General features: G+C 40.3%; 1 protein-coding gene and 1 non-coding gene across 5 annotated transcripts in view; one reads left to right on the forward strand and one right to left on the reverse strand.

Annotated features, from left to right (window-relative positions):
• Positions 1 to 22957, reverse strand: part of TNIK (TRAF2 and NCK interacting kinase) — a 478684-nt gene that overhangs the window by 204000 nt on the left and 251727 nt on the right. For all 4 annotated transcript variants that reach the window (XM_056110725.1, XM_056110723.1, XM_056110724.1 and 1 more), the window contains exon 3: positions 8177 to 8233. In XM_056110725.1, the coding sequence (XP_055966700.1) occupies positions 8177 to 8233 (57 nt within the window). The remainder of the gene's footprint in view (positions 1 to 8176; positions 8234 to 22957) is intronic.
• LOC130020226 (U6 spliceosomal RNA) lies at positions 19306 to 19412 on the forward strand. Its single transcript, XR_008791981.1, has one exon. It is a non-coding gene; the product is annotated as a U6 spliceosomal RNA (small nuclear RNA).

Here is a 22957-nt window from a genome sequence, read left to right on the forward strand (position 1 = left end):
TTACTGTGTTTGGCATATCAAATACATCAGGAGTAGCTTGCCAGGCTTTGCTGTGCGGGCGAGATACTCTCAGTAGCTTGCCGGGCTCTCTGAGAGGGGTGGAGGAATCAAACCCGGTTCGGCCAGGCTGGCTGCACACAAGACAAATGCTCTAGCGCTGTGCTATTGCTCCAGCCCCTACCCCCCAAAACAAAACAAAACAAAACAAAAAAATAGTTACCTACAATTACATTAAAAAAGCATTCAACCAGAGTCTATAGGGAGGAAAAGGGTTCCTTGCTTGCTTCTCATAAAGAGATGGATAACAGCCATAACATAGGTGCTTTACTCACCTATAGTAATTCAGTAGTAAGAAAGATATCGGAATTTATTGTGGCTGGGTTTGAAGAATGGATCATTCTAGAAGGAAAAATCTTACCATGATAATTTGCTGTTCAATTTCTGGCTCTCATAGTGGCTCTCCCACTGATTCAGAGGAAGGATCCAGAACTATGTCCTCCCACTCCCTTGTAACAAAGACAATTACTGTCTGTATCTCTTGTATATATTGGATCTCATCTGAGTTTATTTGATCAACGTCTTCACATTGGGAAAACTAAACTTTTGGGAAACTTGGAAAGCTCTTTTATGGCACTAATTGCTTCGTGATCTGGGCCTAATTTGTCTAGATTTAGATCACTCATTAGCATTTCTTCATCCAAAGACTAGGCTATCTAACAGTTTCCAGAATCTGCTCATGTTCTTTCACTATGATTTGGCAGAAAGTATTACTTTGGCCAGAAATTTCCTAGTCTGATTTTCCTCCAAGGAGTATCACTACTCTCAAGGTTACACCAAACATTATAATCAACTTCATTTATGGATGCTATCTATAACTTTATTACCAAACGGATTAACCATATTTTAAAAATTGGAAGTGGGCAGAACCTATGTTAAGATTTCCACTTCAGGCCAAATGACCACTTAAAAAAATCTTTGGGGTGGGGAATGTGGACTGGTGGAGGAATGGCTGTTTGATCATGGTGTGACTGTAACCCAAATGTAAAAGATTATAACTATCCCACAGTGATTCAATAAAATTCAAAAAAACAAATAAAAGAAATTAATAAAGTTGAAGATGCATATCACTGTCACTGTCCTCCAGTTGTTCATCGATTTGCTCGAGCAGGCCCAGTAACATCTCCATCGTGAGACTTGTTGTTACTGTATTTGGCAGAGTCTCCTGCCCCTACGCCTGGCTGTCCTCACGGGGGCCCCTTGCAGGGGGTGGGTTGAGTTTCCCTCCCTGTCCCCAGCAGAGCTCCAGCAGCCAAAGATCTCCAGAACCAGCCACAGCCATGCTGAGACCACTCTCCACACTCATGAAGGTACAGGCAGAGGAACAAAGGCATGTGGGTCCCGGGGCTGAGATCTCCAAGCCTGCTCGGATCGGGGCTGAGCATCCTCCACCCAGATCCTCCATATTCCAGTAGGCAGGGATCACACCCACCAATTGGCCCCCTGGTGCCGTGTAATCCCATCAATGGCCAAGACCCAGAGACTATAAAACCCAGCTCCTGGAAGGGACATCTTATTATATCATTCTTACTTTGGACAAACTGGCAGGGTACCGAATGTAACCTGCCCACACGGCAGAGTCTGGCAAACTCCCCATGGCGTATCCAATATGCCAAATACCAGTAACAATGATGGGTCTCATTCTCCTAACCCTGAAGGATCCTTGAATATGGCACTTTTTAAAATCTCAGGGCTAGGACGAAGGAGATATTACTAGGGCCTGCTCAAGGCAATCGGCGAACAATAGGATGATCATGTTTGGCATATTAAATACGTCACAGGGAGCTTACCAGGCTTTGCCCTGCAGGCAAGATACTCTTGTTAGCTTGCCGGGCTCTCCGAGAGAGGCAGAGGAATCGAACACGGCTTGGCTGGGCTGGCTTCACGCAAAGCAAACGCTCTACCACTGTGCTATTGCCCCAGCCCTTCTTAGCGCAACAGGAAGTGCGTCAGTCTCATAATCTGAAGATGCACATACTCAAAAAAAAAAATCTTTGAATTTACAGTGTCTTTCATGAAGCAGTATTGACTGACTAAATTAGTGAAAAAAACATTTCAAATTTAAAATAACACACTCCTCTATTTAATTGAAGACCTACAACAATGTGGTTAAGAGAATTTAAAAGAGGCACATATACTGCCTGAGTTCATGTGCTGCTCGTGTCCATGTGACTGAGCACATGTGTCGCCTGCATCTCCCCTCTTGAGATATGTACTTTTGTGCTTTCATGTCTAATGCTGGGATGTGTATAGGGGCTCTCTCTGCCCTTGGAGAAGCCCAGGTTCTCTCTTGAGAGCGTTATTCTCACTCGCTCTCTCTCTCCCCCTCAAAAACCCTCCAAATAAAATCTATTTACTTCAAAAAAAAAAAAACCTTAAAAGGTAGAATGCAAATGGCCAGGCTGAAGTACTCTATCATTTTATAGTGTTACTACAAAGAGCATAATACTTTCTGTGACTGCTTTTCTCATTTCTAAAATAGGATGATAGCAGAATCTACTGCAGATTGCTGAATTAACCAATATATACTAAACATTTAGGAATTCTGACATCATATTAAGTATCAGTAATAGTTACCATTATTATTGGTGGTGGTGTTTTTAGCTAAAATATAAAATATTTATCTAGAGAGTCACTTTAAGGACCAAATATATAACGAACACACCTATTATAATGACAGCTCACAGTAATGCAGTTTTTTCTGCCTTTGCCTATCTACAATTTTCCTACCACTTTGTCTAATTCCTCCCTTCCTTTGCCCGCCCACCTTCTTTTCTTCCTTCCTTCCTTCCTTCCTTCCTTCCTTCCTTCCTTCCTTCCTTCCTTCCTTCCTTTTGTGTTTGAACCCTAACCAGTGGTTATTAGAAACTACTCCAACGTTGTTGCTTGAGGGTCACTCCTGTCATCGCTCAAGGGACCATTTGATGCTAGAACATTAAACTAGCTCTCTGGCCCTTGCTTGGTTTCTTTTTGAGGAATCTTTCGTCAGACTCTCACCTCTGTAGTATATGTAGATCCTTTGGATCAGTCACCCAACCCAGATATGGCTGAAGGAACACAGGGACAAGTTTGGGGAGTGGAAGTTGACTGAATCTATGTCACCGGTATTCATACTGGCATTTTTACTGGGACTAATGATAATGAAGTATTTAGAACAGGGACCTAGAGCACTGAAAGAAGGCAGAGCTTAGAGAGATGAAATACCTAAATATATCATATGACTTCCTGGATCCTACTGAGATGATGATGATGATGAAGATGATATGATGATGATGATGATTTGTTTTAAATCTATACTCGAGCGGGCCCAGTAACGTCTCCATTGGAGACTTTGTTGTTACTGTGTCTGGCATATCGAATACTCTCGGTAGCTTGCCGGGCTCTCCGAGAGGGGCGGAGGAATAGAACTCGGGTCGGCCATGTTGGCCGCATGTAAGGCGAACGCCCTACCCGCTGTGCTATGGCTGGAGCGATAGCACAGCGGGTAGGGCGTCTGCCTTGCATGCAGCCAACATGGCCGACCCGAGTTCGATTGCTCTGCCCCTCTCGGAGAGTCCGGCAAGCTACCGAGAGTATTCGATATGCCAGACACAGTAACAACAAAGTCTCCAATGGAGACGTTACTGGGCCCGTTCGAGCAAATCGATGATCAACGGGGGGCCTCAAATCTATACTACAAGACAGTAAAGCCTATGTAAATTTTCGGCTTCCTACTGTTTTAGTAGGACTTTGGTACAACAATGCAAGTGTCCTGAATAACATCACAATTAGTAATTTAAAGGTGAAAGCCTAAGATCTTAAGTCATTTTCTCTTTAATTTTTTATATAGACTTCGAGGTATTATGAGAGGAATAGTTTATACCAGGAACTTCTTTTATCCAAATGAAGATGGGAATTATTTATGGGGTTGTCAGAGAATCATGATCACTTCATACTTGGTGGCCAGAAAGCATAAAATATTAAAACCTTGGAAAAGTGCTCCTCTGAGGCGCCAGCCAGAAATCCTAGAGCAGACTTAGGTAGATGTATTTCTCAGTATACTCTGGACCACCGAGGTTGGTAGTCTACTTTGAGAGTCTAGTTTTGCATAAATATTATAGGCAAAACTAGACTATACAAATCCAACTTAGAAGAAATCCCCAGGAAGTGATGAAAAGCAGAAATTCTCATACTTATGATTGGAACCAAAAGAAGTTCAAAGAATGAGTCTGAGTTGAAGCAGTATTTCCGAAGCAAATATTGGCAAATTTGCAAGTATCTCAGTTCTAAGACCGGAAGGAGCATTATATTTCGTTCTCTTTGTGGCTTTTTTTCTACAGAAAAAGGAATTGGTATAGAATATAAACAATAATTTAAAAAATTGATATCAGGCTATGTGTTATCAATTTCATTACAATAAACTATAGTGACTTTGCAGTAATCACAGCGAACAATTAACAAAGATGACCTTTGAGAATTCATCTCAGATTTTAACAGAGCAGCTATAATGAGCACAATTATAATAATTGGTAGAAGCGTTTGCAGCATTCCATAATACACAAAAGACAATATGGCAAAATGAAATAGACTATTTTCTGAGTGCGCCACATGAGTTTCACAAAGGAAATCTTATGTTCACTATGATGTGTACAGGGCCGAGAGAGAAGTCGTTTGCAGCCATATCAGATACCATGGGAAATAAGAAACCCATTTCCTGAGTGTGTATCCACATTTGTCTTTGTTAAGGGTCAGTGGTTACATAATGGTCAATAATGTGCTTAAATCAGTAAAAGTATCTGTCCCTTTCAACAGGGGTTACCCAAGATAATTGGGTTGGAATACAAAAAAAGCATCCATTGTATGTCTTTCAGACATGAGAAATGGTGTCAGTTTTATACCATTCTTGGAAAATTTAAGAAAATAGTCATTTACATCGTTTTTCTGTAGGAACTAGTTGACTCTTCAAACTCAGTTTAGAAAAAACTAATTGTCACTCCTTACAGTGAAAGAACTTACTCTGAGATAAATAAGTAAATATCTTTTCTGATACCAGCTGGGAATAGAGCTAAAAGAGCAACAGCACATTTCTTCCTTGTGAAGGCCCGAGTTTGATCTCTAGCATTATATGTATATGCCACAGAGCACTGTGGCCCAGGTCGCCCCTAAGAACTGTGAGGATCGGATCTACTAACACCCAAGTATGGCAGAGATTAGTACCAGGAATTTTACTCAATGACCCGGAGGACAACCACACATGTTAGGGGAAGGGGGAGCTCAGAAAGAGAAGGGAACACCAAATAAAGGGTGTTGGGAGGATCCGCCCATGATGGGAGAGCATGCTGAGGGTAGACTGTCGACCAAGCATGATTGCCACTCAATGCCTCTTTTGCAGACCATGGCACTCAAAAGGAGAGAGAGGGAAATGCCCTGACACAGAGGCAGGGTGGGCTGGGGGCTGGGGGGGGAGGGGATGCTGGGATCGGGGTGGTGGGAAATGCGCATTGGTGGAGGGATGGGTGTTTGATCATTGTATAATCAAAACCCAAGCACAAAAATGTGTAAGTCTACAACTGTATCTCATGGTGCCTCACTATTAAAAAATAAATAAATACAATAAAAAAATAAAATAAAAAAAAAGAACTGTGAGGAGGGCAAATAGAAACAGAACAAATCCAAAGTGGCATGGCAATATTAGCAAGGAGTTATTTGACCAAACAGTCTTACAAATGGAGACTAGAGCGATTAGTCACCAGGCATGTTTTGATGCAAAAGGTCCGTGCCATCCCTGGTACAGCATGGGACCCTGAGCATGGCCAACTATCTGTAAAAACTGCAAGGTGTGGCCCCAAAATGAATTTTAAAATTCTCATAAATATAAACAAAAGGAAGAAAATTAGGTTTAAATTTCTCAAGTTATCAACAGATAATTGTACATCAACAGATAACTGTCTTTATAGCTATACGTTCCAATTGAAGATGCCAGTGGAACTCACCTATATTTAGAAAAAAAAAGATATTCATAAAAAGAGTAACTTGAATTCCATCTACAATAATTTGGTGCTAAATGGTCAAGCGCATCACATTATGTGAAGATTCTATTCTTCCAAGAAAAATATATAGTAGTATGACTTTAGTAGAATTGCAAAAATAAATTCAGCTTTGTCCATGGTGAGATTTTTGTGAAATGTTTATGCATTTATAATGGGTTTATATACAGACACTTATAGTTCCTTATCTTAATTTATGTGTTAGACACTTTTAATTTCCCACACTGTTATTGATTTCTCCTCCATTGCTGACTAGTAGACCCTAGATTATTGAGCAAATTAGTGAAAAATATATTATAGTTTTCAGCCTCTCTTGCAGCTAGGTATAACAAAGAAAAGTTGAAAGAGAAAAGCTGTAAGTGAAAAGATCCTTGGGGCTGGAGTGATAGCACAGTGGGTAGGGCATTTGCCTTGCACGCGGCCAACCCAGGTTCGATTCCCAGCATCCCATATGCTCCCCTGAGCACCGCCAGGGGTAATTCCTGAGTGCAGAGCCAGGAGTAACCCCCTGTGAATCTCCGGGTGTGACCCAAAAAGCAAAAAACAAAACAAAATAAAAAAACCACAAAAGATATCCTTGGAAAGGAATCTCCTTCAAAAATAGTTTCTACTTATACAATCTTCCCTTTTAATTAATATTTTTAGAGGGGGAAGGTCTGCCAAAGAAGGTGATTAATGTTGATTTAATGTCTAATTGCATGATGGAATCAACCTTAAATGTAATAGCTATATATTAGAATTATGAAGAAGAAAACTGAAAGGTCTTTCTTTGTCACCACATGGTTACCATATGTCCCTGTTCTATAGACTCTAGATTTCTTTAACACAGGAGAGAAAAAAAACATCCTATCACACACAAGACTTGGATTTTGAATTTTCTATTAGGTTAAAGAATGTAAACCTAATTAATAAGATCTACACACATTTTCTTTTTCATGATGTACACATGAATTGATAAATAGGAACAAAATATAAGAACAGGCTTTCAATGTCTGAAATACAAATAATGTGTTTAGGATAAAATTCTATGTGTAGTGATAATAGACATATGGGAACTGTATTTTTTACTGTCACAACTTTATTTAATTTAAAGAAGAACTCAAATAAGGGCAGAAGAGATGCTCAATGAGCTGAGAAAATATTGTTAGCATGTCATATAAATGTTAGCATGTCATAAAAATTTATTGTATCAAATTTACTTATCAAATATATATGTAACAAACTAGGCCAGAAAATCCAGTATGGATCGAAGTCTGACAGCTATACTGTGTGTATTTCTTGGATGAATATTGGATCTTGATACTTTCATATGACCCAGTCATTCTATTTACATTAAATAATTTACTTCTGGATTGAAAAAAAAAGTCTTTGGTCTTTTAGCTTTTATGTGCAGCAGACAAGTCTTAGAAAAATTCCTATGACGATAGAAAATTATTAGCATGCTTTTGATGTTCAATGAGCCTTTTCAAGTCTTATTTTTACTCTGAACTCTTGAAAAAGCATTAAAATATTTTAAACAGAACAAGCAAAAAGGATTGAAAGCATTATATTGTATTTAAAATAAAGTCTGTTCCTTAGACTGCTTTTGATCATTCAAAAGGCAAAAATTTTATTTCAGTGTTGCTCTTCAGTAATAAGAATTTAATAGCTATTGTGATTATTTGGTCAATAATGCTTTAGGGGAAGCAAATATTCAGGTTAAAATTTTAGAGCTATGCACCCCAGGTTTTCCATGGGGAAAATGGTAAGACTTGTCTGTTCCAGAAAATCACAGCATTATTATTTTAATACCTTCAAATCCTTGTTCTATCTTCACATGCTGATAATGTTAGTTGTGTTCATATAAACTATGGGCAAATATTATTCTGTGTAACTACATAAGGCTGTGTATAGGTATCCACTTTAAAAGAGTGATTTGCCCATTATATTTTTAATCAGCTAAGTACTCTTGGTTCTTTAAATCAAGCACAAGTGGTGAAATCCTGTCTTTTTCAGGTGTTTAAGAAGATTTGATTCCTAGAAACTATTTTTTTTATATAAGTTCTCTGTTATAAAGATACAGCTATTGAGATGCGAAAATAAAGATACATTACCCCTGTGACATCCATAACCTTAATGGCTGCAAGCTGGCCTGTTTTGACATGACGACCCTGTGAAAAACAGAAAACCAAAAATATATTTTAGTTCTGATGAGTAATATTATTTAGGCTCCAACTGTATTCTATTGTTTACTTAAGTGTTAATAGTCCATCACTGGGTACAACAGATACAGAGAGATATACACAGAAATCTGAAAGGCTTTGAGGATCAATTTCAATGTAGCATTTATTTTGCAAAACATTCCTACCTCTCTCTTTTGAGTTTCTTTTCACAAAGCTTGTCTAGTTAAATTGAAAAGAATAATATTGAAAAATTTTATTATGCCTCCTTTCAAAGTTGTTGGCAAGGACTTTAGGGACACTTATGAAGAAGGAATCTATTCCTGGGTAGAGAAAATAACTCTCCTCTCAGAAAAAATGCAGTACGTGAAACATTTTTGTTATATTGAAAATTAAAATAGCCTGTAACAATCTTAATGGATCTTATTCTACTATAATATTCATTTGAAATAGTTAATTTTTACTTATATCAAGGGGGCATAGCCTAAAATAAAACAGAAAACAATCAATATAAATCTGTGACCAAAAAAAAACAGTTTTAAGCATAAACAGTGCCTTCCCTGAACCCAAACCAAAGCATCGACCATAGAACTGAACCAGAAGAGAATGGGGTGTGGTGAGGGAGTATTTGCAGAAGGGAAGATTTCTTTTGATTTAGGTAAAAGGTAAAGGTAAAGGACCTCCCGTTGATCATCGATTTGCTCGAGCGGGCCCAGTAACGTCTCCATTGGAGACTTTGTTGTTACTGTGTCTGGCATATCCAATACTCTCTGTAGCTTGCCGGGCTCTCTGAGAGGGGCGGAGGAATCGAACTCGGGTCGGTCATGTTGGCTGCATGCAAGGCAAACGCCCTACCCGCTGTGGATGTGAGTTATTGTTCTTTTGATTTGGTCTTTAAAAAACTTTGACATTGACTAAGTAGCAAGGATGGCCTATACCCTCCAATTGTAAATGTATTCTATGCATGATTTCAAATACAGGTTTTTTCCATGAATGCTATAGGAGACCATAATATACCTACCCATGTCAGCTGTATTAAAATCCCTGCTTACAATACCTTAAACAAGTTATAAACTTTATAAACTTCAGTTTGCTAATCCAAAAATTTGAAATACTGAGTTATTCATAGAATAGCAATGAGGATTAAATGAGATCATGTACATAAGAACATGACAATGAGTGGCATAAACTAGCTGTCAGTAGATGTTGGCAATCATAATTTAGATGTGTTGGTGTGTGTTGCATTACTTTAATTTTCATCTTCCTTTTTTTTACACTGTATATTGCATCATATTGGTGGTACCTGGATAGAATAATGGGTTTCTATCCCATAGGGGGTGTGGCATGTCTATGAGCGAACACCAGGTAATCGAAGATGCTCACTTGGAATTAGGTAGAAGTGAACATCTTTTTCCTGTCCTTTCCCTCTCATACATCATATATATAGTATATTGCCTCTGGATAACCTGATTTTGTTGTTGCTTCCCTTACTTTTTTTAAAGGGTTGGCTTTGTTTTATTCAATTTTTTAAAAAAAATATTTATTGAATCACCGTGAGGTACAGCTACAGACTTATGAACTTTCATGCTTACGTTTCAGTCATAGAGTGATCGAGTACTCATCCCTCCACCAGTGCCCATTCTTCACCAACAATATTCCCAGTATTTCCCGCCCCCGCCACACACACACACACACACACACACACACACACACACACACACACACACTGCCTTTATGGTAGGCGCAATCCCTTTTTCTCTCTATCTCCTTTAGGGTGTTCTGGTTTGCATTGCAGGTATTAAGTGGCTATCATGTTCAGTCTATAGTCTACTTTCAGTACGGATCTCCCACCTCAAGTGGGCCCTCCAAGCACCCTTTACTTGGGGGTCCCTTCTCTACCTGAGCTGCCTTCCCCCGCCCCCCATGTGAGGCCGACTTCCAAGGCATAGAGCAATCCTCCTGGTCCTTATCTATACTATACTTGGATGTTAGTCTCCCATTCTGTTACTTTATATTCCACAAATGAGTGTAGTCCTTTTATGTCTGTCTCTCCCTTTTTGATTCATTTCACTTAGCATGATACTCTCCATGTTAATCAACTTATATGCAAATTTCACGACTTCATCTTTTCTAACAGCTGCATAGTATTTCAATGTGTAGATGTACCAAAGTTTTTAAACCAGTCATCTGTTCTCGGGCATTTGGGTTTTTTTCCAGATGCTGGTTATTGTAAGCAGTGCTGCAATGAACATACAAGTTCAGATGTCATTTCTACTATACTTTTTTTTGCATCTCCGGGATATATTCCCAGAAGTGGTATTGCCCAATAAAATGACTTCCCTTATCTTTTGATTCCATTCTGTTCCTTTTGTTTCCCCCCATTTTGGGAAAAAGAACACCAATATGGAAAAATTAAACCAGTTATCCAATAGTATGATAGACAGCTCCTCAGGGTTAACCCAACTTTAAAGAAGTTAAGAAAGGGACTGGATTGTTATCAGGGAGTATTAAATCACACAACCAGAGGCCAGTTCTTCCCCAGGATCTGCCCAGGACCAGCAGGTATATATATTCAATCTTGATATACAGTCTATACAATCTATATGGGCTGAAGCGATAGCACAGCTATAGGGCGTTTGCCTTGCAGGCAGCCAACATGGCCGACCCGAGTTCGATTCCTCCGCCCCTCTCGGAGAGCCCAGCAAGCTACCAAGAGTATCTCGCCTGCACGGCAGAGCCTGGCAAGCTCCCCGTGACGTATTTGATATGCCAAACACAGTAACAACAAAGTCTCCGATGGAGACGTTACTGGGCCCGCTCGAGCGAATCGATGAACAACAGGAGGACAGGACAGTGACAGTGACAGTGACAGTGACAATCTATATAATATATATACACTATATATGTATATATACAATACATATTGTATATACAATATATACAATACATATTATATATACAATATATACAATACATATTGTATATACAATCTTGATATACAATCTATCCAGAATCTGAATTCCCCACCTGCAAAAGTATAGAGATGGGCCCAGTGGTTGGGGGTCACAGAATAGGTATCATTTTTACCACGACCTCATTTTGTAAGAAGGAGCCTTAGAAATCTACTCCTTGCACTGACTGAATGTAGAGGATATTGCAATTGCTAGTTATTGCTCTGGGGCCAGAAATACAAACTCTGCGGAGCACAGGTCAGTGCTACATGAATGAGAAACAGCAGCATTATCCTCTGCCAACACCACTGCGTGATGTCCAGGTCCCAAGAAGAATTTGCAATGTGGTAATGATGATCTCCGTGAAGGAATCGATGACTTCTCTCTGAGACAGTAAAGTTGTGAAAATAAAGACCATCAATTATACTAAAAAACAAAGGGTGTTTCTCTATGGAAGTATTGATAAGGGGTAGAGAACAAGTGAGAGGGTGTGGATTATATTATAGATTTATCTAGAATACAGTTATTTACTTATTTGGAAATCAATCACCCATTCTGCTGTGTGGTATAGTGGCCACACCCAGTGAGCCAGACCCATGTAGTACAGGCATGATGGTTAAGTGCTTGGGCCGGGCAATGTCAGGGTTATCAACAAATATGTTTATGTTTTTACTATTAAGTCCATGGCACCATTATTTTTGCCTCCCTTATCCCTCTAGATGACCCTCTGATTTTACTTCCTTTCATCCCTTTGTCTTCGTATTTGAGAAACAGTGCTTGGTTTTCAGCTCCTCAATGTGCAGTTGGTTTGCTTTTGGTTGGTGTTCAGGGTTTCTTTTGGCTCTGTGCTTGGGGATCGCTCCTATTCGGCATAGGGTACCATATGGGGTACCAGGGACTGAACATGCGTCAGCCTGATGCAAGGCAAGTGCCCTGCCCTGTCCCAAAACAGGCAATAATTTTTAAATGAATAATTCGATACAAGGACATATCAGCACCTGATTCTTTCCATCAGCAGTCTGTATTTGAGCGGATCTAGCCCATAGTACTGGCCAAAGGAAGCAGACAGAAAGCAAGCAATTCACTTTACATCTCAAACACAAAGCACTGGGAAACTCTGAATTCAAAATTAAGTAATTAATTTCTGCTAATTTTTAAAACTTAGGATACATACATCATTTTATGTTCTGTGATTGCTGTAATAAAGGTAACACTGGGCGGGGGGGGGGGGGGGAAGCTACTTATCCTCCATTTAAAATTTCACATATAAACTAAATTACAGTCCTCAATGGGTCTGACAAATGACTGACTAATACACCTTGGGAATGCATATGGATTTCAGTGAAATTCTGGAGGTAGAAAAATCAACAGCCTCAAGTTAGTCCCAGATCAAGTCATCTGAGCTCTGGAACAGAAAGGTTTTGGAGTTGTCACATCGAATGGGGACAGGGGGTGTTCCAGGATGGAGATCACCCAGCATGAATAGCCTATTCCATCAGAAAACGTCCAACACAATTAGGATACAAATGAAGGCTGAATTTAAGGCAATGTCAGGAGTTCACCAACTTAAGATCATTACACACTTGAGGAGTGCTCATTATTAGGGCTATGTTTAAAGAGACAACTTCATAAAATAACAAATAAATTGAGTAGAAAGAGACCCAGAAGTGCCTAATCTAATCTCTCTCCATTTTCTTTTTAGACACCAGGCTAAATCCTTAAACCCATCAAGGATTTAAACCCAAGAGATATTCATCTCCATCCAGTTCCACTGTTCTGCTCTTGACTTCAAATTTCTTACCAGTAACATCTTAATGCTATTTTCTTTGTAGCATATGCATATTTTCTTTGTAGATAACTTGAGTTAGACATCAAACAATTCATTGGTTTTATGTAGATAATTTATCATTTGTCACTGTCACTGTCCTCCCGTTGTTCATCGATTTGCTCGAGTGGGCCCAGTAACATGGTGAGACTTGTTACTGTGTTTGGAATATGTCACGAGTAGCTTGCCAGGCTTTGCCGTGCGGGCGAGATACTCTCGGTGGCTGCCAGGCTCTCCGAGAGGGGCACAGGAATTGAACTCGGGTTGTCTATGTTGGCCGCTTGGAAGGCAAATGCCCTACCCACTGTGGTATTGCTCTAGCCCCAAAAAATTTTATTTCAATGCAGGTCATTAAGGAGGTGCTATAACTATAGACAAATTTTGAAGTGATGATTTAATATTATTCCTAATTTAATGTATCTCCATTTATGGGAAAATTAAATATAAACATAGATAACATCTCAATTTAGCTTAAAAACATATTCCGCCCAAAAATAAAAGCTAAATTATGGGAAAAGTTAATTCCTAAGGGTCAGAGTGATAGAATAGTGCATAGATTTCTAATCCTGCACACAGCTTATCTGGGTTCAATCACCAGCACCTGAGTCCTGCCAAGAGTGATCTCTGAATTCAGAACTTATTCAGGAATAATCCCTAAGCTATAGCAGCTGTACCCCAAGACCAAACAAACAAAACTAAATATAAGTAAATAAATAAATTTCTGAAGAAAGACAAAGGGTAAATTTTTCTTCACCCAAAAATATGAGAAAATGTTCTGTTAGATTGCAGTTGCTGAGTCATTTCTTTAAAAACTGAACTAAGATTTTTTTCCCCTACTAAATAATCAACAATAACCAAAAGAACAGACTAAATCTAGAAAGTCAAGATTGATATTCTAGCAGGAACAAAGACCCATGTCAATCATATCCTAAAGTATTAAAAAGCTGTCCACAGAGAAGGAGGGAAAATACGCCTCCAAACGACGGAGGCTGGGGTCCCTCAGGGCTGGTGGCTGCTGTCCAGCTAGTCCTCAGATGCACCCACAAACCCATCCTGCTCCCTGCTTCCTGCCATTTCTCCCCCATTTGAGGTAAAGAGCTACGTTCATTCTTGTTCCATATAAAATAAATAACTGCACATTGAGGTGAAATCGAAATCACTCAAGGCTTATAGTCCCTTTACCTCCTCCAGAAATGAATGCCTGAGAAAAACAGTTTTGTCTGCTGGAGTCGGGAAGCCTTGGCTCTGCTTGTTATTGCTGATTTTTTTCCTCAGGAGCTAGCAGGAAGATGGCTTAGAGCTGCTTGCCTGAGGCTAGCCTGGGAGAGAGGGAGCACTTTCATTTCTAGGTCAACCAAATCTATTTGTTTCCAGCAGAGCACACAGGCAAACTGGAGTTACAGAAAGAAAATGCAGACTCTCTCTCCACTATCTTCATTTCTTTTTGACCCAAGGACTCACACATAAGGATAGTATTTTCAGCTTTTGGTCTTTGTGTTTTGCTTAAACTATATCTTCTCTTTATTAAGGAAAAATTCTTTATTTGCCAAGTTGCAAGTGAGTGCCCTCACTTATCATTTCTACAATATCTAACATTAACTCTTCTGATCACAGGTGCTATTTTCAAAATGTGCATCAGAAGAATCAAGGAAATAGGAAAGATCATTCAGAGAAAAATCAGAATGTAGAACATGTAATAATAGCAGCTGTTCTTTCAGGGATTAAATGTTATAGTGAGATTTTTACTTAGTCACTCTTTGTCTGTCTGTCCATTGTTCTCTTTTTTCCCCTGATATCATCGATGCTTCAGTGCTCTTCCAAAATTTTCCCCTTTAAGACTGAGGACCTGACAGCTCTTCACTCAGGTGCTCCTAGTAATCACCATCAGCCTGAAGAGCATTGCCCAAGGTGTGTTCTCTACTAGAGAAACACAGCCAGATACAATGACTGGTTGATAAAAAGGAGTACAAAGATGTCACTTCTTCACCTTAGACAGAGACAATGCTGATGGTCTCTTTCAGCTCTTGACTTTGCCTCAGGATGAATGTGATCTTTGTTGATCCTAAATTACAGTTAACCTTCTTCCTCAGCACAGCTATACTGTTGCCACATATGTAAATTCTCAGAATACCTCACAAAAATATCTGCCTACATCAAGGTCTATTTCCAAGAAACCTTACATTAGATTGTTGGTGCCGGGATTGATTGAAGAAAATAGACTCCAAGAGTACCACTGAGAGCAGGTGGTACACCGGTGGCATCTGGCATGCCATGGAAGTGTCGACCTGAAAATGTTTGCTAGTGGGAAACACAAAGAAGACAAAGTACAAGAGGATGCTATGATGAGCCTAATGATTCAGAGTTTTGAGGAGTCCAGAAGAAACATTTATGTTTTTTTAAAAGCATGTAAGTATATAAAGTAACAAAATAGGAGACTAACACCCAAGAATGGCCGAGATTAGTACCAGAAATTTTACTCCATGGCTTGGAGGCCAATCACACATGCTAGGGGGAAAGGGAGCTCAGATAGAGAAGGGAGCACCAAATAAAGGGTGTTGGGAGGATCCTCCCAGGATGGGAGAAGCATGCTGAAAGTGGACTATAGACCAAACATGATTGTCACCCATTGCCTCTTTTGCAAACCACAACACCCAAAAGGAGAGAGAGAACAAAAGGGAATGCCCTGCCACAGAGGCAGGGTGGGATGGGGGGATGGGGGGTGGGAGGGATACCGGGATCCGTGGTGGTGGGAAATGGGCACTGGTGGAGGGATGGGTACTTGATCATTGTATAATTGAAACCCAAGCACAAAAAATTGTAAGTCTACAACTGCACCTCATGATGTCTCACTAATAAAAATTTTTTAAAAAGCATATAAGTATATAGCTTTTGCTGAGCATCACTAAAGTACTGAGTAAGACTATGAAAAGTGGAAGGTGATTAATCATGAAGTGAGAACCATGTGTGAAAATCAAAAGTGAGGTGAGGTTAAGCCCTGAGAATGTGTTCATTTGGCCAGTTATGATGAGATTTGTGCACTGTGTACCAAAGAAAATAGCACTTCTGTAGGCTCAGGAAGTTCAAGGGATTTGAGATTTTAAGCTTTCAAATATTTTCAAATTTGAATTCTGACTCAATATTTTCCTTTACTATGCTAATGGATTCCTAATGCTCATGGACCTGTTCTGCTCTTGGGCTTAGAAGATAAGAACATTTTAATGCCCCCAAATTTCTGGTAGATGGACAAGCCATCAACTCAGAGAAAAGCCTGGTGACCCTATTTTCTCATGAACAAAATATAGGTCACCCAATAAGGGTAGTAAAGTAAAATGTAAGAGGGAAATCATGAGTTCACTTTCAACCTTTAGGCAGTATGTCAAGAAGGAAGACTCTTCTTACTTTGACAAGGAAGAGTCTAAGTAGAATCTTAGAGTTGTTTCCATATTCATACTGAACAAATCGATTTAACCACCACAGAAGACTGGCTTTAATTCCTCCCTTCAAGACCCAAGTACTAGGAATCTCTTTTCAGGAATTACTATGAACTAGAAAGAACAGCCAGATCAAGGCATGATCTTTGCATAAGTACTGCTTGCTACCCAGAGGGAGCAGGCAGTGCATAATGTAGAGATAATATGTAATTACCCCTTTTGTCACTTTGTGAAAGTGAATCAATTTTGAAAGGCTATGCCAGGTCCAAAGTACCTTTTAGGATTGGTAGGTTCCTTGAAACTGCATTCAACTCTCTCCTCTGGAGGGAAATCTCCTTCTCTTCGTGTGGATGCTAAAAATCTACCTCAAAACATTTCCTACACAAAAATTTTTGTCCTCATAATATCTTTCTTAGAGTAATCAATTAAAGACTCTATTGATTTACTAGTATTTGTATTCTCAGTCTTAACAAAAATATATTTGTACATAGTTTTTGGGGGAGCATATCCAGTGGTCTTTAGGGATCACTCCAGTGATGTTCAGGGGATCAAACCCAGGACTCCCTCTTGCAAAGAATGCACTTCAGACCTTGGATCCCTGGCTCTCAATGAAAATATCTTGAATCTGGTATGACAGTATTCAGAAAAACTCTTTCCCTAACAGATAGACAAAAAAAACTAGGTCAGATATCGAGACAAATACTCCATATTAGTGCTTCTTAAACTTTCTCCTAACTTGACCCCCTTCTCAAACCTTTTTTTCTTCTACTTCCCCTTTCCATTCTACTGGTTAGCCTTCTAGACTCAACCTTTGGCCTCTCGTTTATGTGATTTTCACCTCTGGCCCCTTCGAGGATATTCTGAGGGACCACCGCGAGTCTTAAGGTTTCAGGTAAAGAAACACTGCTCTAAATAAAGACAATAGCATCTCTAAAGGTTCTGTGCCATGGCTTTTAGAGTCGTTAAGTAACCAAAACCAGGCTAGGATTGCTAGAGAGCACATGTCTGTCAAGCTCACGCTGGGCCAGTTTGAGTTCTGTCGTTTCCCAAAGGCCAATGTGAAGAAACTGAAGGGCTTAAATCAAGGGTGTAGCACTTCAAGTTTTCATTTTAGAAGATCACTCGAGGGGCAAGGCCTCAATATAGAAAAATAGAAAAGAGCATGGGAATATACCCTTTATAATTCTCCTTACATATTCAGTAGAGAGATGAAGGCAACTGGTCTAGGGTGAGTTACTAGAAAAACTGAGAAGTGGGTAGAGACGGGAGATAGTCAGGAGGTCAAATCAACAGGATTTTGGAATGCATCAAATGTCTATTTACCCCAAGCTTCCCACAGTGTTTGGCACAGTAAGGACTCAAGAAGAATTTGCCAAATAATGGACTGAATGAAGTAGTAAGATTTGAGGCTGTATTTCAGGTTCTTGGCCAACAGCATCCATATGTCCATATCAATTTTTCCCCAACCTGCACATTTCTATCCAGTTACAAAGACTATAGGAGCAGATGGATTGGGGCTGCATGCCAAGATTATAAGCAATTTAACCATTAATAAGAAGTTGGGAGATAAATCTACTAGATGAAGTTCTTTGACTTCAATCGAGGACAATCTATTTACCCTCTCCAGAAGAACACAGAGAACCTAGAAAATCGTTTGAGCTTCCCCTCATATAACGGTGAGAAGAAAGGGGAGCACTGATTTCCCACTCACAGTTCAGATGAAAGCATAGTCAAGAAACCTGTCTGATTATTGTTGGAAGTGCTCCTTTTCTTTGACACAACACATCGTGAGGCAAAGTGGTTGACTAGACAATTTTATACACTCCAAAGATCGTTGTGATCAAGAAACACAAATGTTCTATAGATTATGCCTGGCACAGACTCTACATCAAAGGTTTTCCCAGGTTAAATGGATCTGCCATTTGCTTCAGCCCACATGTGCCAGCCAGAACTTACAAAATCCTCAGGTGAACCAGCCATTGCTGTTCCCAGACTGGTGGCAAAGATGAAGGGGGTGGGGTACACAAGCAGGACAGTTTCCAAGCAAATGTTCTCCTTCTTAACAACATTCCCTGTGAATTCTTCTGCTTGGCACATCTGAGAGGTAGGAAATGGAATGTTTTCAAGATGCTTCAGGATCACACCAACAGGGCGGTGCAAAGGCTTGACACACAGACACGGGGATAAGGAAGGAAAGACGGACGTGCTTCATTTTTCTTTGTTAGAAACAGTTCTTCAATCTTTGTAACTGCCAGTTTGGCTCCGTTTATAAATCAAAATGGATGATTAAAGGGGAAAAAATCAAGTAGTTGCAATTTGGAGCAGACAATAGTTAATGTATGCAGTCTCTGGCAGGGAGCCTGATGCCTGTACCCGGGAAAGGCATGCACAGCTGACGAGACAGCAGTGACAAGGCAGACAGGCTGTGGGTGGGGTGCTGAGAGCTCAAAAAAGTAGCAGAACCAGTCTCTTGGCCATGGCCCTAAGCCAAGAAAGAACATATTTCCGAGTAACCTCCTCTCTCCACTCTAAAAATGAGCAGAAAATCCAAGATCTAACTGGCTCCCATCTAATTCATACCACAGAATCACCACAATCATTTGTGGCTTTCGTACATTATTTTCCAAGTAAACTAAACCTGCTAGAGGTAGGGGTTCGGGAGAAGGAGAGGGAATACACACATGCAACCAAGTTCCCCCAAGACAAAGCCAGCTCTGCCTCTGAGATGGGGTCACACCTGGAGCTACAGCTGGTTCCTGGCTCAGAACAGGATGAACTATGTACCAACTTCCATAAAATGGAGGAAAATGACCACAAATAGTAAATTTTCAGAAAGTCGAAAGTATAACACTTCTTGTACTCACTTCGGCAGCACAAATACTAAAATAGGAATGATACAGAGAAGATTAGCATGGCCCCTGCGCAAGGAAGACATGCAAATTCGTGAAGCGTTTCATATTTTTGAAAAGATGAAGTCATGAAATTCATATACAAGTGGTACTACATGGAAAGTATTATGTTAAGCGAAATGAGTCAGAAAGAGCGGGATAGACACAGAAAGATTACATTCATCTGGGGAACATAAAGTAACAAAATAGGAGACTAACACCCAAGAGTGGCCGAGATTAGTACCAGAAATTTTGCTCCATGACTTGGATGCCAGCCACACATGCTAGGGGAAAAGGGAGCTCAGACAGAGTTGGGAGCACCAAATAAAAGATGTTGGGAGGATCCTCCCAGGATGGGAGAAGCATGCTGAAAGTAGACTATAGGCCAAACATGATTGCCACTCAATGCCTCTTTTGCAAACCACAACACCCAATAAGAGAGAGAGAACAAAAGGCAATGCCCTGCCATAGAGGAAGGGTGGGATGGGGAGGGATGGGGGGTGGGAGGGATACTGGGATCCGTGGTGGTGGGAAATGGGCACTGGTGGAGGGATGGGTATTTGATCATTGTATAATTGAAACCCAAGCACAAAAACTTGTAAGTCTACAACTGTACCTCATGGTGTTTCACTATTAAAAATAAATAAACAAATAAATAAATAAAATTTTTTAAGAAGTATAACACTTCTTTAAAAATGTGGTGGAGGATTGGAGAGATAGTACAGTGGGTGGGCATTTACCTGGCAAGTAGCCTCACAGGTTCAATCCCAGGCACCTCCTATAATTTCCCAACCCACCAGGAGTGTTCCCTGACCTCTGAGCTAAAAACAAGCTCTGAGTACTGCCTGATGTTTCACGCCCCTAAACAGAAGAATGGGGATGTATTAATATTTGTTTGAAATATCCTTAAATTTTAGAAATGTAAACCAACTTCTGTTGGTTCCCATCCGTTGTTTTACACTGAGAGTGACTGGATGTGATTTTTTTTTTTTACTATGAAATCTGAATGCCTGGGCACAAGTGTTTTCGGGTTCATGGATTGTATGCTAGGTCAGTATGTTGATAGGGCAGTGATTCTATGAAGGAGCACAGATAAACTGCAGTTGATGCTGTCAGTAGAAGATTAAAGATCACAGTGCAATACTCAGTTGTTCACGAGAACCAGCAGGAAAGTTCTGGAGCCCACTTCTCTCCCCTTCGAGTTCCATTTATCCTTAACACTTTGATTGCAGTAGGCTCAAGCACATAGCTTCTACACTCTAGAACCAAAAGCTCCTCAGAGATTGAAACTCAGCCTTAGGTCTGTTTAAACCCTTCACATTGCCTAGAACAGCATCTTGTAAAGAGCAGGTGCTAAATTACACCAGGAAACATGAAACTTCTAGATGTAATGAATCTTGTAAGCAGCCTCAAATCACAGTGAGTGGAAATATGCCAGGTGACATCAGGGGCTTAACTTGGGGAAAGATAGATAAAATTAAGGAAGTGTTATGTTAAGAGTGGCAGAAATTTTTTTTCTCTTTGTAAAGAGAGATTTAAGAACAACTAACTGTAGTCAGTTTGTAGGGAAAAGTTACATATCTGGGGGTGTTGGAGAAAGCTCAGAGAATGAGGTGCATGTTTTGTATGTAGTCCTGAGTTTGATGTCTTATACCACATACTCACCTCCTCACCCCTGGACCAGCATCATTGACTGGCTTGAGTATCCCTATGAATAGACCCCCAGCACTGCTGAGGTAGCCCCTGTATTTTTGAGAGCTCTGTGGTCTGATATGAGTTTTTTGTTCATGAAAGATTTGCTCTTGCTTTTTTTTTCCAAGGCAGCTAACTGGGTTGCTGGCCTGAGCTCTGGACACCGGAAGTAACCTGGGATTCCTGCATTCACAATCCAGGTTTACCTGAGCAAAGGGACAGGGAAAGAAAGACATGGCAAGAGAATAGCAAGGCCCAGGCATCAGCCTGCTCAACTGCCTCCATTTTACCCCCTCTTATCTGGAAGAAGACAAACTCTGGGGAAGGGCAGATCCAGCAGTTCTTGGAGGAGAGCAGCTCATTTTTTTCAGATTTGGAATCAATAACTCCTTCTGTAAGGACTACTTTATGAGACATCTCTGTCTTTCCCCTGAGGACCTCTGGCTGACCCTTGGCTCACTCCATCCCACCTTCCAGCTGTGGATGAGGAAGATATATGCTGGCTACTCTCCAGGGTCTGCACAATTACAGCCCAACTCTGGCTTCTCTAGCTGGAGATTTATACCTCGTGGTGGGGACTGGGCGGGGTTGGCTTAGCACCAGGAGGTATCAGAGGCAAGGGGGACAGAGATAAATAATAAGAAGAAAGGACAGTCTTGCATTTCATTTCACAAAATGTATGGCTTCAACAGGAAGCTGGTCAACTCACAGAGGTGTCTGGGTCATTTAATAACAGAACATCTGTGGTGGGAATATGAGCTGGTCTCAAGCCTTGCAGCTGTTCAGGAAGAGAGAGGATCTCAAGGTGTCACCAAAAAAAAAAAAAAAAGCAGAAGGAAAGGACCGCCATGCTACCAGCTATAATTCTTTAGGCTGCAGAAACAGAAATAAGAACCCCTTGGACTCTTTGTCAGCACTGATGATGAATCAACCCATTCCCATTGGTCCTCAGACCTCCACAAGCTTTAATTCAAACCAAAAAAATGTCAGCAGGAGAAGCACTGTAACATAATTAGGGCCCACCAAATCTAAAGTAATATGGGAGGTTGGGTGGGGGAAGACAGGTGATGAAAGGGAAGCTTCCATGCTCCTGCTGAATCCCTACTCTGTTGCCAACACAAAAATCCATTTCAATAGGCTTTAGCTATATCTGAGCAGGAACATAGGTGACAGATTAAATTTGGTGAGCAATTTACTGAAGTCATAATGATTCCATGGGGGGAGAGACTACAGTGAGACTCCTTACCAACTGCCTCCTCTGCATGAATGCATGAACACTATAGGAATGTGCGTATGTATGTAGACGATAGAGCGGTAGATATAGACGACAGAGTTCCAGATGGATATATGAAGGAGATGGAATTTGAAACAATTACTTATGCATTTTCCCCAATAAAATACAAACTCTCTACCTCAAAATCTTTAAGGAGTCATTTGGACTCTGTCCCTAGGAAGTGTTGGAAAGATAGTAGGAGACATTTCTTGGTTGTCAAGAATGTTGTTACTGATATTGAATGGGCTGAAGTCAGAGGTGCCTTCTACAATGCACAGGCCTTTGATTTCCTACACCTGAAGAGTAACTGGGCCCAAATGCCTCTAGAACCAAGATGAGAAAACCTACTTTTAAAGGGCTTGACATTTAGCAGGTGCTCGGTGAAAGTTGAAAAAGGTGCTATTAAATGTTCTATTCCCCAGGGACAAGATTGAAGATCAAAAGATAATGTCTTGACCTCAGGTATCTCCATGGGTGCACTGGAAGGCAAAATGGAAGCGGTACTACTTTTTATTTGCTTGGTAGCACCTTTAGGGAAGGGCATATTTTTCAATACTGATAACCAAAGCCTTTTAGAAGATACCCACGGTCTAAGAGGCTACTTTCTTTCTTTTTTAATTATTTATTTTTTTGTTCTGAGAGTTTTGTTTTTTTT

Source organism: Sorex fumeus, unplaced genomic scaffold, assembly GCF_029834395.1.
Source record: "Sorex fumeus unplaced genomic scaffold, SorFum_2.1 ptg000010l, whole genome shotgun sequence".
NCBI lineage: Eukaryota > Metazoa > Chordata > Mammalia > Eulipotyphla > Soricidae > Sorex > Sorex fumeus.